Raw genomic sequence first — 14,916 nt, forward strand, 5'->3', positions numbered from 1 at the left:
TATCTCCCCAGCCCAGCACGTCCTTCTTACAGGTGGCCCCACTGCCTCCCATGCAAAGCCTGTGCCTCCCCCTTCCTTTTGAAGTCATCTCTCTCCTAGGAAGCAGAATCTCAGCCCTACCTGTCTATGCTGATGGCACAGAGGTTCAGGATGCTGGCTGTACACATCATGACATCCAAGGTCACAAAAACATCACAGCAAATGCGGCTGAAATTCCAGATTCCACCTGTCACCTGGTATTGAAGACAAGAAGGGTGTTAGTGTTTCTCCTGACAAAGACATAACCAACTTTCTGGCTTCCCTATGCAGCTCAGCATAGACACTGACACACTCTTTCTGCTCCTGTGGTTACTGTAGGGCAGATGGACAGTGAGGGAAGGCCAAGATGTCCAAGCCAAGTTGCTAAAGAAAGAGCAAAGCCACAGAATGTTAGTGCTGGAAGGGATTTTCCAAATCAATCAGTGCAGTGTTTCTCAGAGGAGACCGCAGTGGGGTACTCACTAAGGATGGAGATTGCTGAATTCTCTGCAGACCAAGTGAGTCAGAATCTCTGGATCTGAGAACCATGGATCTTCATTTAAAAATAAACATCCTTAGGCATACTAAGTTTTGAAATTGCTGAGCTGGTCCAAACTCAGAGATGCTCCTTGTGACTAAGTGATAAGCCCATGGATGCATATTGGCCCACAGATGCACAGCTGGTAGTAAAAGAGTTTGGGTGACTGCCCAAAGTGCGTTTTGTGCCAAAAATGTCTCTCGAAAGCCCTCCATCCAATAGAAAGCTCTCCATGTACTCAGAAAATAATTTAAGAGCACATTTCTCATAAAATATAACTCCAAAGGGGGCAAAAAACCCTTCACATCAGGTTTAAAGCTTGAAAACACCCTGAAACTACATATATATGAACTTATATAGAATAAGTGTGTGACAATATGACTGCCTTTGACCCCTTATCTCCCTTGCTCTGATTGGGAAAACCTGGGTACAAGGGGGTGGGGAGGAGCCCGAGTTCTTTCTGCCACTTTCAGAATGAGGCAGGCTGGCCTTGCCCTCTTGCTTTGACCCTTGTGTTCCAAGCTCTGTCACCTCCTCTGAGTAACATTTATAAAAAGTCAGGAATTCAAGGAACTTCATTTACATTCTAGCACATTTCTGTTTTATTTCTTAGGCTTTTATATAACCTAATTGGACCAGGAAGGTGTGTCAGAGGAATTGTCACTTTCAGAATGTCCACAAACCTCCACTCATGGGCCCTGAGGCTTTGGGCATTTGCCAGCCTCCTGCCTGTGGGGCTGCCATTCTGGAGACCCTGTGCTCAAGGAGAGACCTGTGAAGCTCTGAGCCTCAGGCTGTGGCTGTGTTTTCATGATGTCTCTGCTAAGCAGGCCCAAGGGCTAGTTCAGAGGAAAGAGAATGGAAAATAGGCAAGGTAGCCTCTGCAGTGTCTTCTCTCCTACAACAGAGATGTGCAAAAGTGCTGTTCCATTGCCTGGTTTTTCTTGTCCAAGACTCCTCTGATTTGGCCAGCTGTTCATTCCTGCTCTATTCCAATAAAGCAGGGACCTGGAAGGCTGTCTCTTCTTTTTCTCTAACAATACCTTTTCCTTGGATTTATTTCTTTTTCAACCTCTCATTTTATGCCTATATTTGGTCATCTCCAGACTCTATTTTGAGATATGCTGACAGAAGATTTTTTTGTTTGTTTAAAAGCAATAATGAGAAGTTAAAACAAGTGAAGAAGCCATCATTTTTGTTCACTTGGTTATGGGTTTACTTTCTTTTAGTTCAAACATTTGGCTCTGTATAAACAAAGGCCTAAACTGAACTTATAGGAACTTAGAGAATGAAAGCTTAAAAAAAGAGATACAAGCATTCTGATCTAGAGTCATATAAGCCCAATGATTTTAAGGGAAACAGAAGAATGAAAGATAATTTTCTTATTATTACATAGGACCCTTGTGTGCTATAAATTCTCCTCAAAGTAGAATTTGCTATACTAAATTTCCTTTCTACACATGTCTACTATGGAACTATTTCTTTCTTTCTTTTTTTTGTATTTAGGGAAGGGTCTACAGGGTGTTCAGGGTCTCACTACTAGATCAGACTTGTAGTGATCTGCCTGTTTATAGCCTCCCAAGAACTGGGGTTACAGGTGTGTGCCACCACGCCTACTCTCAATCCCCATCTCAGCGCGCCCCACAGGCAGGGCCAGAACAGTAGGCCCAGGGATGGAACCCCTAGTCCCTGGGCCTGGTTGCAGGCATTTTTAATCTGCTGGGCTATTTGCCTGGCCCTTGCAACTATTTCTCAAATTGGGGGAAAACTACTTTTCTGTGTGTGTTGTTGGTAGTATAGGTGAGAGAAGAGAGTTCGGAAACAGCCAAATCTGTGCTTGCTGGATGCTAATTTATTCATTCATGCATTCATAAAGCAAGTACTTGTAAAGCTCCTAATATTCGGTCCACAAAAGGAGAGTACATTATGTGTGTTAAGAGATTTTACAATAAGTACTTGTAAGGTCTGCTCTTAAGGATGTCACAAGATAACCAGAGAAGCAAGACATTCCTGAATACAATAAAGATCAGCGTGAGAGCCTAATGTTGTTAATACAAACTAACATTTATTGAAAACCTACTCTACATGGGTCATCTACCCACCTGACCCATTCCAGGGATTTCTATAACTTTGATACTTCATATTTTGAAAGCTGAATTTGTTTTTTTGCTGTATGTGCTCTTAGGGTTATTGAGGAGTGTCTATGTCTCCTTTGATTTCAGATTAAGTGACTGTTACTTAACCACCTAGATAATAGGAAGGACATTCACTTGTTTGCTTTGGGTTGTCCCAGGCATGCAAGTATATCTGAAAGACTTGAATAGTGCCTGATAGACTTTGTATTTTTTTTTTTAATTTATTTATTTTATTTATTTATTTGTGTGTGTGTGTGGCCAGCTCAGCCCACCAGGGGGCGGGGCTGGCTGGCATGTGGTGCTGGGGGATTGAACCGCAGTCCCTTGTGCTTTGCTGAGCTTGTTCTAAGTAGGTGCTTTAGACCACTGAGCCATCTCACCAGCCCTAGACTTTGTATTTATAGTAATAGCTAACATCAGTTGAATGGTTAGTTAATGTCTGGTGTCCTGCTAGGCACTTTACATACATGGCCTCAGATGCTGATCATAATCCCAGGAACAGTCTCTGAAGAAATTGCACCTATCTTAAAGATTCAACAGATTGTCCTTGGCTGAGTTACTGTAAGAGAATAATTGCAGATTGAGACCAAAACTACACTAGGCTCTCCTTGGACCTTTAGTAAAATAGCCATTTACTTTTAACCTTGCATCTGACCTAACATTCCTTGACTATTATGTAAAACTTTAGTCATCGCTAAAGTCAGAGCACTTCTAGCCTCCATCAACCCTAAAGCTAAGAATCTTGTATAATATTCAAAAGTTATAGACTGTGTGTAGAAGAGATTTTTCTTCACTTGGCTCTAGGCTGCCTACCTGCAGCCCTGTCAATGAATTTTTCAGTGTATCGATTTATGGCCTTCCTTGTTTGCTACAAAAATTCATGTAACCTCTTTTGTGGCAGAACATGCCATTCAGAGACACTTGAATCCAAGTTCCTGGACCACGGTTACTAATTTTTGGCTCAGAATAAAATATTTCCTTGTATTCTGTAAAGCAGAATTGCTATGTTACATTGGTAGGATTATCATTACTCTTATCACAGAGACAGAAATTAAAACTTAGGCCAGCACATTGTCATTGTCATATGGCTAAAAGAGACATAAGCATTAGAATGTAGATTGTCTGTGCTGCTATGGGGAGGAATTGAGCAAGGAGGGGTGGCTGCTAGAGAGAGATGGGAGTGCGCAGACACCAAGGAAAAGGAGACAGTCAAATGCTCAGCAGAGATTTTTGTGTGACAGACTGTGTCATTTCCTTCCTGGGGAATGAGAACTCACCTTGTTGCCTTTACTCAGGGTTACAAAAAGCAGTGCAAAAAGCAAGGAGGGCTTCTGCCTCAGAGAAAGCAGCCAGGTGGCTTTCTTTGCTATCCCTCTGTCAATCCCTTAGGAGCTAAATCCTTTGAGTTGTCCTCTAAATTCCAGACACCCACTGGAGGCAGCTGCATTCTCTCCTTCCTCTTTACCTGTCTTCAGAATCTGCCATCAAAATTCCGATTTTCTCCTTGATCTTAGTTGAGTGTCAAGAAGAAAACAACCTGATTAGCTGATTAAAGTAATTCCCACTAAGGTGCCATCACTTAGCCATCCCTGGAGCTTACTCATTAAAATGATTCTCTAATTGGTGAGACTTGTAATGGAAATGTTAAAGTGTTCATTTCTTATATATAAATATATATTTCAAGTACAAATACATAAATATTTTATCATATACTTATATATAAAAGACATACATATAAAATACATAATGGATATTATATATTTGTGGCTCACCCTTCCACATCTTGTAAATAATAGTGAGGAATCAATAAAGAGCAGCAAAGTACCAAGAACATGCCAGATCACCCTCACACATAATCTCACAGCAATGCTGTGAGGCAAATATGATTTCTAACATATAGGAAATGGAGATATAGAGGTTATTTGGTTAAAGACAGATAGCTCATAAAAGGAAATGGATTGAAAACCCCTTAATACCAACCATTATTCTGTCTCTCAAAGGTCAGTATTTTGGCACAGTATTTCTGAGAAGAGTACAATTTAGCTTCATTCCAATATCACAGGATGAAGAAAAGCTGACATTTGTCCATATGTTTACCCATATACTGCTATTTATTGAGTGTCCATCATGCACCTGGTATTTGGCTTGAGTAGGTGTGTGGAAATGAATTATAAACCTGTTTTTGTTCCTAGGGCCTCAGTATACTCTGTGTGTGGTATGGTGTGGTGTGGTGTGGTGTGGTGTGGTGTGGTGTGGTGTGGTGTGGTGTGTGTGTGGTGTGTGTGTGTGTGTGTGTGTGTGTGTGTGTGTGTGTATAAGCATGATGAAACTGAGGACCCAGAAGATAGATGCTAAGAAAACAACTATGATATAATATGGTAAGTGCTGACAGTAAGATAAGTACAAAGTGTGGGAGATCATGAAAGGTAAAGTGATTTTTGAAATTAAAGCAGAAAAAAGTAAAAAAAGAAAGCTGATTGATTTAAGCTCTTTAGAGACATAATTCTTTCTCCAAAATTCTAATGAATAACTCACTTCAGAATTATAGGCAGCCAGGTGGTGTTACTCTCACTTGCTAATGAATGTAACTCCCTTTGGCAATACAGAAGGTGGGAGTAAGCAAGAAAGTGTCTTCAGGTACAGAAGTTGGCTATTGATTTTCCACAGACACAGCCTAAGGCAACATTTCCCAAATTTACTGATTAGAAGGCAGCATTTCCCAAGTCACCAGAGGCTCTTGTTTAACAAATGATTCTGAGGCCTCACTACAAATAGTAAATCCTGTAAATGACTTACTCTTGGTGGTTTGGGAAACATTGGCCTGGGAGGGCATAACATTATCATCAGAAATGTCCTAAACAGGGCTCCTTACTCACTCAGTGTGCCATGGGTCTCAGGCTTTACAGTCAACCTCCCAGAGGAATGCTTTGAAATGCATAAGACAGAGACCTACAATGGGTCACAAAGGATACAAATTATATGGAACTACAGTTACCAAAGTTTTAAAAACAAGTACCTCTTAAATAATTCATTGAGTAAGAAGTACAGGCACGGGCCCACCATTCCTCTAATTTCAAAGAATGATGAATATGAACACTATCTCAAGATGTCTGCAGCAACCATACTGTGATTTGAAAAATCTGAAAATGCACATCACTGAGTTCCACTGGTGACTGTAAGGATTTTTTTCCTGCTAGGGGTTGATGACTACATTCATAATTAAAGAAAGTGTTCAATTCCAGCTTAGTGAAAAGAAAGAAGTAATTTCATTTTTTGATGGAATCCTCAGGTTAAGAACTGCTGGTCTGAGGCAATGGATTTCTAGTTGTTTTAGGGAGCTATTCAAGGGCAAAGATGGAATTTCTTTTCTAATTAGCTTCTTCACTTCATTTTTATCTGTCACACTTGTAGTCTTGAGAAAGGCTTGCTGTGGGAAAAGATAGAGTTAATAAATAAGAATTGTTCACTTCATTGCATCCTACTTTCCTCATCTTGCCATGGCAGTTTTGTAGGTTAGTGGCTCCCAAATGTTGGGGAGCTGACAAGCCAGCTGTGCGTCACTCACTTGGGGTGGGACTGGGGTGGAGGCCTATTACAGCAACTGCAACTTTCCAGCCTACTGTGGAAATTCTTGTTTGGGAGGTCTGAGGTAGACCCAACAGTTGGTGTTTTAAAGACGCAACAGACCCCTTCCCCCATGAATGTTTCCCTCAGAGCAGCTCAAAACCTAGGTTCATAAGATCATGGAGCAGCTCATTTAATACGCAGTCTCCACAGCACATCCCCAGAGAAACCTGTCTCCAGGAAATGACCAGGAATTTCTTCTGTTTCAGTCACATTTCAGAAAGGATGCAGAATAATTGTTAAGGCCTTCCAGTTTTTGCAGCCTGTGATTTATCAAAACCCAGAGATTAGTGAAAACTTTGTGAGAATCTCTTGCTTTTGTTTTCCAATGAGGACTTCTCAATTGCTATCATCTAGGGGCTTTTTGAACTATCATAAAAGCCTCCCTTAAAAAATTCTTTTAAATAATCAATATAAAAAGTAAATACATAATCTATATTCTTGCAAGCTACGATTCCTCCTTCCCCAAAATGTTGCTGTTCTTTCCCATCTTTTTAATCTGACCTTAATCTGTTTTTCTTTGGTGTGTTTTACTGAATGAATCAGGGAATAGAATCTTGTTATATTTTGTTTGCCTACATTTCCTACTTATTATGTCTTTTCACATGTTCATAGTGGGGCCCAAGTACTCTGAGTTTAGTACAGTTACTCCTCAGTTTATGATGGATTAAGTCCCCCAAGCCCATAGCATGTTGAAATGTATTTAACACAATCAACCCACCAAATACCATGGCTTAACCACTCCAGGGCACTGTGGACCAGCTGTTGTCTCCACTTAGTATTCACTGGCTGGCTGGGAGCTATAGCTTGTTGATGCTGCCAAACATCACATGGGAGTATTATATTGTGCATGGCTAGCCCAGGAAAAGATCAGAATTCAAAATTTAAAGTACAGACCAGCCAAATAGCTCAATAGCAAGCAGGCACAGGAGCCAGGGGTTTGATCCCTGGGCCTGCCATGCCAGCCCCGACCCCGGGGCATGCCGAGACAGCAATTGAGACTGGGCATGGTGGCATATGCCTGTAATCCCAGCACTTGGGAGGCTGTAAACAGACAAATCAGTATAAGTCCAATCTAATAGTGAGACCTTAAACACCCTGTAGACCCTTCCCTAAAATGCAAAAAATAAATAAATAAATAAATAAAATTGAAGTACAGTGACTAGTGAATACATAATGCTTTTACACCATCATAAATTGAAAGTCATGAAAAGGTTAAGCCAATTGGAAGTAGGTTTTCTTTTATTTAAAATTTAAAGAATCTAAACACATATTTATAGACTTGTAGATATTTTAGTTACCAAAGTACTCTCAGTTGATAATAGCTGAGGCTAACATCAGCCCACCATAGAAAGTGCTACTGTCTTCTCCATCATGTTCACTGAATTATTTGTCTTTTGACTCCCAGGACTAAGTCCATGAAGTGACCCTGTGTTGGAATGACCTTTATCCAAGTAAATTCCAAAAGCAGCAATGTTGTGTGACAATTTATTGTCTATTTTATAGTTAAAGTTGTTCTGCTGATTCAGGCTTGGCCAGTTAAACTTATGTGAAAACCTTACTTAGAGAATGCTTTGAACCAAGACACTATTCAGTTTCTGTCTGTGTCTTTGTCTCCATGTCTGTCTATCTCTCTCTGTATCACTTTTTTTCTCTTTCTTATCCCCCTCCATACTATTTTTGGATAGTGTCATGGTGCTGCAGGCTTTGATAGACTAGCTTTCCAAGAGTGGAGAAGGGGAAGGATAGAAAAATGTGTTCTACAACTCTTCCATGGAACAGCTGAATTAACACCAGCATACCAAAAAATCACTTACGTCTAGAATTCTCATATGTGAGAAAAATAACCCCTGTTTGGTTAAATCATAGCTATTGAGGTTTTCCAATATTTATAGTTTAAACATTTCTAAAATTGGCACTTTTCCTTCAGAGAATATGGATGTATTCAAATCGAAGTACATGGGTTTATGAACTAGGTGCACATTTTGGCCCCCAAATGCTGTTTTTCTTACATGTCCTGTCTTCTTTGGGGGCCTCAACTGGATCACAGTCTTTGTGTTCAATTTGTGTTCTTTCCCCTCAGGTATAAAGAAGGAGTTACTAGAACAACTACCCTAAGGATAAATATCTGGACTTTCTCTGAGACATGTAGACTTGTATATTCATAATCCTTGTAAAGACTAAGTGCTCTTTTGTTTTCATTAAGGCACCTCATATGTCCTGAAGAAAGACAGTAAAACACTCAAGACTAAGAAAAATAGACTGGTTTGGATAGAAGATCTACTCCTCTGAACTAGAAACAATATCTTAACTAATTATGTATTATGCTGACTGTTTTAAGTTGTACCCTATCTTTTATCAAGACAGATTCTTTGACTGTTAGAGAAAATGATTCAGAGATATTGAATTGCATCGACTAAGGCCTTGAGACAAATTGATAAGACCAGAGACTCCCCCCAGAGTTTATTTTTCAGTGGACAGATGTCAATGCTCTCTAAGTCTTCTTTATTTGAACGTAGAAGGGTTTCTTTGGTGGGGGAGGGGAGAACTATGCTCTTCATTACTGAATACCACTGTCAAATAATCTGGTAGTGATTTTTTTTGAAGGGAACTAAGATCTCCATCCGAACTTTTCTCATAGGGGAAAACACATAGACATTACTACATAGATTTCACTAATGCCTTTAACCACATTCAGTGTGGCTTTCCACAAATGAAGTTGTTCTTCTATGCTCACAAGTATAATGGGGATATCATCTATATTGGCAGGTATGGTTAGAAAAAGATGCATGAGTTTTTAGTGTCCATCTTCTGAACAAGTCACTTTGAAGGCTTTCTTATATGGTCCAACCAAAGTCTAAAAACAATCACAAATGGATAGCCAAAGCGTGCCTCTGAGAGACTTTAATGCAGACACTAAAGTCTGGGTTTTATTCAGATGGAGTATCTTGGGAAATACTCACTAGATGAATGTCCTCTGCCTGAATTTATTTCTGACATCCTTCTGGAGGACTAAAGAACTTTCGTGGTGCATAGGGGTGGAAGGAAAGACTACATGGTGGTGGCAGTGGAGCTATGAATTACTGACTAACCCACCATGGACTGTCCGACCTAAAATGTTTCATGCTTGAAAAGAAACCACATGTTTCTCTTTCCTATTATCATTGGATATAAAATTATAAATAGTTCATCTTTCTTTACCCTGAAAGTCTGCCTATAACAATGACAGTAGATGAAGATGATGCCAGCAGGAATTGCCCATACAATGCAGGCGTTACAGAGCAGGTATATTTAGTCATTCATATATCAAGTATTTAGCACATGTTATACATCAGGGAGTGCGTTTGGACTAGAGGAAAAGGAGAAGAAAAATATAGCTGCTGACCTCAAGGATGACTCAACCTAATTGGGTTTATGGAAAGTCAAGACAATTACAAAATCTTTCAATATCAGAATTATCCTTACTGGGAAGAATACATATTTTTCTTAAGTATTCTCTTAGCCTTTAGATCTACACTAATTAACCTAATTACTTTTTTCTTCTCTTTTCTTTTTTGTATTTATTTCTTTCCTTTGTACACCCTCCATGAGATCATAAGTCTAATTTTAGTTCTCAATCATTGTTTAATACCAGTACTGGCATAGGCAGCCTATGTTCAAGGCTTGTGCTCTCCCATGATATGTCATACTTAATTAACTGTCACCTTCACTATTAATATTAACTGAAATATTAATTTGATGAATCTTAATTTCTCTTAATCATAGAATCATTTTAATTCTTCATTGGATATCTCTTTAGGATGACACACAGTGTAGAGGAGAAATCTTAATAGCATATTAAGGTGTTTCAAAAGTCTTTTTAGTAATTGTGTATTTTCTTGGTAGGAGTATGTTTCTTGGAGTGATGAGGCACCCTGATTTTCTTGTTAGTGAATGGATGTTTTGTCTTGATCACCTACTGACTCTATTTTGCACTTTCAAATGAAAATACTTTCAAATTTAAGAAATATTTCACCCCAGAACAACTCTCCAGAGTCTGTTATATTATGTGAGTGGTGAAGGCTTTGTACTATTAATAGAGGCATTAGAAATATAAATTTGAAAGTTTTGTTTATGCCCTCAGTAGCAGAGACTGTGAAGAACCAATACCTGGAGGAAAACACTAAGATGGAGAACAACCTAACCATCAAGAGAAGCTATTAGCAGACTACTCTTTCTAACTTTTCTCTCATTCATTAAAATTTAGCTTTACTTTTCAGTAATTTGTTTTTTCTTCTCCCTGTGACCCTCCTGCACATCCTCACCCTGCATATATTGAACTGAAATAGTAATAAGATACACACAGGATTGCTTCCTGAACTCCCTCCATAATTGAGATGGCACTGGCCCAGAGTCTTTTCAGAAAAGTTCTGAGTCAATGCCAGTCATTTTGATTCTAGACATATTGCAACAGGAATGATTAACACTCCTGGTTCTGATGGAGATGGACGGGGACTACCTTCAACAGTATCATCTATCATTAAAGGGAGAATACGAGGAATGTTCCTTTCTTCCCCAGTTCCTAGACCACTACAAAGTATGTTGAGCTGTAAAGCCCAGGGTCTCAGGGAAGACAGACAAATACAATTACAAGGGCAACGTGCACGTGGAGCCCACTTACCTCAAGGTAGACCACCCAGGGCATCACCAAGGTGGCGACCAGCAAGTCTGCCACAGCCAGGCTCACCACTAGGTAGTTGGTAGTAGTCTGCAGGGCCCGCTCCCTCAGTACAGCCACACACACAAGGCCATTCCCGAAGATGATGGCTACGATGAGCACACAGTAGGACAAGGCGTAGTAGGCATACGGGCGGGCCCGGTTGGCACCTGTGGAGTTCTCTGCCCCACAGGTGGAATTGATGTGGCTAATCAGTTGACTCAGAGACGCCATAGTCCAGAGGGAACAATCTGACCCAAAAGTGCTCCTGGGAGGAGACAAAACTATGTCAGAACATTAAAATCTCTGATGTTTGGATGCTTAAATACATTTCAAAATTTATTGTGTGAGCAAATATTTGTTGAGCATTTCCTATATATCAGGCACTGTTGTAAGAATTTGGGGTACAGTAATACACGATAGATAAGAATTCTTCCCCTCATATATTCAGAGGAGAAGGCAGGTAATAGGCAAGAAAAGTTATAGTATGCTCAGTGATAGATATGTATTCTGGAGAAAAATAGATCATGGAGGAGAATGAGGATTGGTGTATATGTAAATGGTTGACTGAGTGTAATTCTACCACTGGCGAATGAGTCACGACCTGAGGGTAGTAAGGAAGCAGGCCATGCAGACATCCGGTGGGAGAGTGGTAGGAGCAGCAGGTGCCAACAGGAAAGACTGCATGTGAACAGGATCATACGGAGGCCACTGTGCTGCAACTGAGGGAGGCAGCCATAGCAGGAGGAGGTAAGTCTGAGAGGTTGTGTAGGGCTGCTGAAAGAGCCATGCTTAGTTACATTTTGTTTCTTAGTTATTTTTCTCTTGTGGCTGTGACAAAATAACCAATATCCAAAGTTAAGGAGGAAATACTTATTTATCTCACAGCTTGTAGAGGTGTCAGTCCATAATCAGCTGGTGCTGCATGGTAGCATGGCAGAGGGGCAATCGTTCATGGTGGTCGAAGATCGCAAAAGCAGTAAGAGCAAAAGGAGAGGAGCATTGTATCCTTCCCTTACATTGTATGGGTTACCTTCCATAGGGTGAGTGTAGTACTCACACATCCAATCCCAACACTAGGCAATGAACCAATCACAAACTCTAGATTCAGCTGCCTCCGAAGAGCCTGCCCTTCTAAAACTGCCTGCGGCTTTGTGGTGACATTTAGTCACAAACCATAACAGTCTTGTTAAGTCACCTAAATTGCCCAGTCTGGGCTCGGACTTCAGATTCTCCTACCCCAGTCCCTAGAGTCCTGAAATTAGAGTTGTGTGTTACCACATGTAGCAAACCTTTCTAATTTTCAAAAATTTTGTTGCCAACTAAAACATTTAAGCCTTATAAAGTTCTCTCCCCTGAGACAGGAAATTAGGGTGTGGCAAAGCTGACTAGAGAAGGAAGGGTGACAAAAATCTCAGGACACATGTGCAGAGAGATTCTGAAAACCTGCACATGAACTTCTCATGAGAAAATTGAGCAGGTTTTCTATAGGATGGTGTAGACCTGACATTCACTTGAGGAGTAGATGACACAAAAAGAATAGTCAGGGCCTGGGAGATGGCTCAGTAGAATAAGCGCTTCTCTGGCAAGTGCAAGGGCCTGAGTTCAATCCCCAGTTCCTAAGGAGGGGGGGGGGAGTCACCATTGAGCTTTTGCCACTGTGTTTACTCTTGCATGATAGACTGTCCTCATTATGCACAAAGAAGTAGGGTGTACTTCTTTTTCTGCTTTTACTTAGCCAAAACTCACTCTGCAGAGCCTTTTTCTTTTCATACCTTTAATGAAACTTTGTGGGAAGTTTGCTCAGTAGAATAAAGGGCTGGGAAGATAGCTCAGTAGAATAAGCACTTGCCTGGCAAGTACAAGGGCCTGAGTTCAATCCCTGGTTCCACCAAAAAAATAAGTAAGTAAGTAAATAAATAAATAAAACTTTGTTATCATTTCTGCTTGTCTTGACCAATTCTTTGCTCAGGATAGAACTTTGAAACCACCTCCAGAAGGAGACCTCAACACCCCCAAACCTGGTAGCACTTCCACTTTGTTCAAAATTGCTTTCTATAGACCAGTGATTGACCAGTTTTTGACCTCTAACCTCTAAATGTCTTTGCTTTTCAAACAGGGAAATTAAGACCCAAAGTAATAAGTAACATGTCTTAGTTCTATGTCTTGTTAGTGGTAGAACCAGCGTACAGTTGTTTAGTATTTCTTTTGGCATCTGAAAGCCATAACCATGTCATCATCCCATTGGAAAGAACCAACTCTCAAACTGGAGATTTTGGGTTTAGAGTAAGAGAAGTACCAGAGTTAATCAATTGTACCCATAACACGTTCATTGGGTTTTAGCCCTAAGTAAAGAGCCACATTTGCATATTCTGTGGGGGCACAAAAATGTTGAAGAAATTGCCTTTGGGCCAAGGGTAGCACTGTGTTGAAGTCATGTGCTGGGGAAGATATGAGGCCTGTGACTTACAGTGTGGCCCTGAAACCCAAGCAAGACTTACTGCTGTGTCAGGCTCTGGACTTTTGTAGGCTCTGCTTTGGTCCCCTGCCATGGGCTGAAGATTCATGTCCCCCCAAAATGGATCTTTTGAAATCATAACACTCAGGATGATGATATTAGGAGGTGGAGCTTTTGTGAAGGTCGTTGGAACTAGTGCCCTTATAAACAAGACCAGAGAGGAAGCTAACCTCCTCTGCCATATGAGTACATAGTGAGAAGATAGCCATCTATGAACTAGACACTGATTATGCTGGAAGCCTAACTTTGGACTTTTAAAAAATATATATTTGGTTGTTACAGGTTCTCACTATGTAGCTCAGACTCATGGTAATCCTCCTATTTTCAGCCTCTGCAGCACTGGCATAGCAGGCATGCGCCACTATGCATAGACTCTGTGGCCAGCTCAGCCCACCCTGGAGGTGCGGCTGGCAAGGCATGTGGTACTGAGGATCAAACTGTGGTCCCAACATTTGCCTAAGCTTGCCTAAGCAGGCACTTTAGCCATTGAACTATCACACTGACCCCCTAACTTTGAACTTTTCAGCATCCAGAAATATAAAAAATATACTTCTGTTGTTTATAATCTGCTTTGTCCGTGGTATTTGTCATAGCCTCTCAAATGGATGAAGATACCTTGTTCTGGTGATACCCTACTGACAGTTCCTAGGAACAAGTTCACTAAAAGCCCTCACACTTCCATGTAGGCCACACTGATGGTGCAAAGATCTGAGAATTCTCTACTTGCTTGGTGTTTGTTTCCAAATGATCATAGGCCTCATTATGGATCTCTCACTCTGACAGTAGAATGTATCATCTGTGTGTGGGACCCCTGAACCCATGTGGCACTCTTATTAAGCTCCGATAAATAACTTCAGTGCAATTGAGGTGGAGAAAGTAAACAGAATCCCTGAGCAGGATAGGGTTACACTCTCACATTTTGTATGGAATTCCAAGGACCTTAGAATCATACATTCTTTTTTTTTTTTTTTGGCAGAACCGGGGATTGAACTCAGGCCCTTGCACTTGCCAGGGAAGTGCTTATTCTACTGAGCCATCTCCCCAGCCCTGGGAATCATAAATTCTAAACTAGCCTTCCACATTGTAACATTTATATTTGGTAATTATTTTAAATGTTTATACATGGTATATACATACCACTGGGAACTCTTGCTTCATGACCTAACAGAAGTAGAGGCTGGCGTGGAGGCCAGGATTTGTGCTCAATTTTGGATTCTGCAGCTTTCCTTGAGCTAAGGAATTGGCCTTATCATGGCTATTATTTTGTACCTCACTTGGAAATGTTTCAACCTGCAATGTGGAAGCATTAAAATGAACAAATGATTGGAAAGGGGTGACTGACTTGGAATGAATTCAGAGAATTGTTTAAAAAATATTCTTTCTCTTG

General features: G+C 40.5%; 1 protein-coding gene across 2 annotated transcripts in view; it reads right to left on the reverse strand.

Moving 5' to 3' along the window:
* Drd3 (dopamine receptor D3) overlaps positions 1–11,251 on the reverse strand; it is a 31,851-nt gene extending 20,600 nt beyond the window's left edge. Inside the window, exons 1-2 of one of the 2 annotated variants that reach the window (XM_004633311.1) lie at positions 10,976–11,251; positions 121–233 (exon numbers count right to left, since the gene is read on the reverse strand). In XM_004633311.1, the coding sequence (XP_004633368.1) occupies positions 121–233; positions 10,976–11,245 (383 nt within the window). In that variant the 5' untranslated portion in view covers positions 11,246–11,251. The remainder of the gene's footprint in view (positions 1–120; positions 234–10,975) is intronic. The other variant, XM_012515198.1, reaches the window with a different exon arrangement.
* Between the last annotated feature and the right edge of the window lie 3,665 nt (positions 11,252–14,916).

This window comes from Octodon degus, unplaced genomic scaffold (assembly GCF_000260255.1).
Source record: "Octodon degus isolate 3935 unplaced genomic scaffold, OctDeg1.0 scaffold00053, whole genome shotgun sequence".
Taxonomy (NCBI): Eukaryota; Metazoa; Chordata; class Mammalia; order Rodentia; family Octodontidae; genus Octodon; species Octodon degus.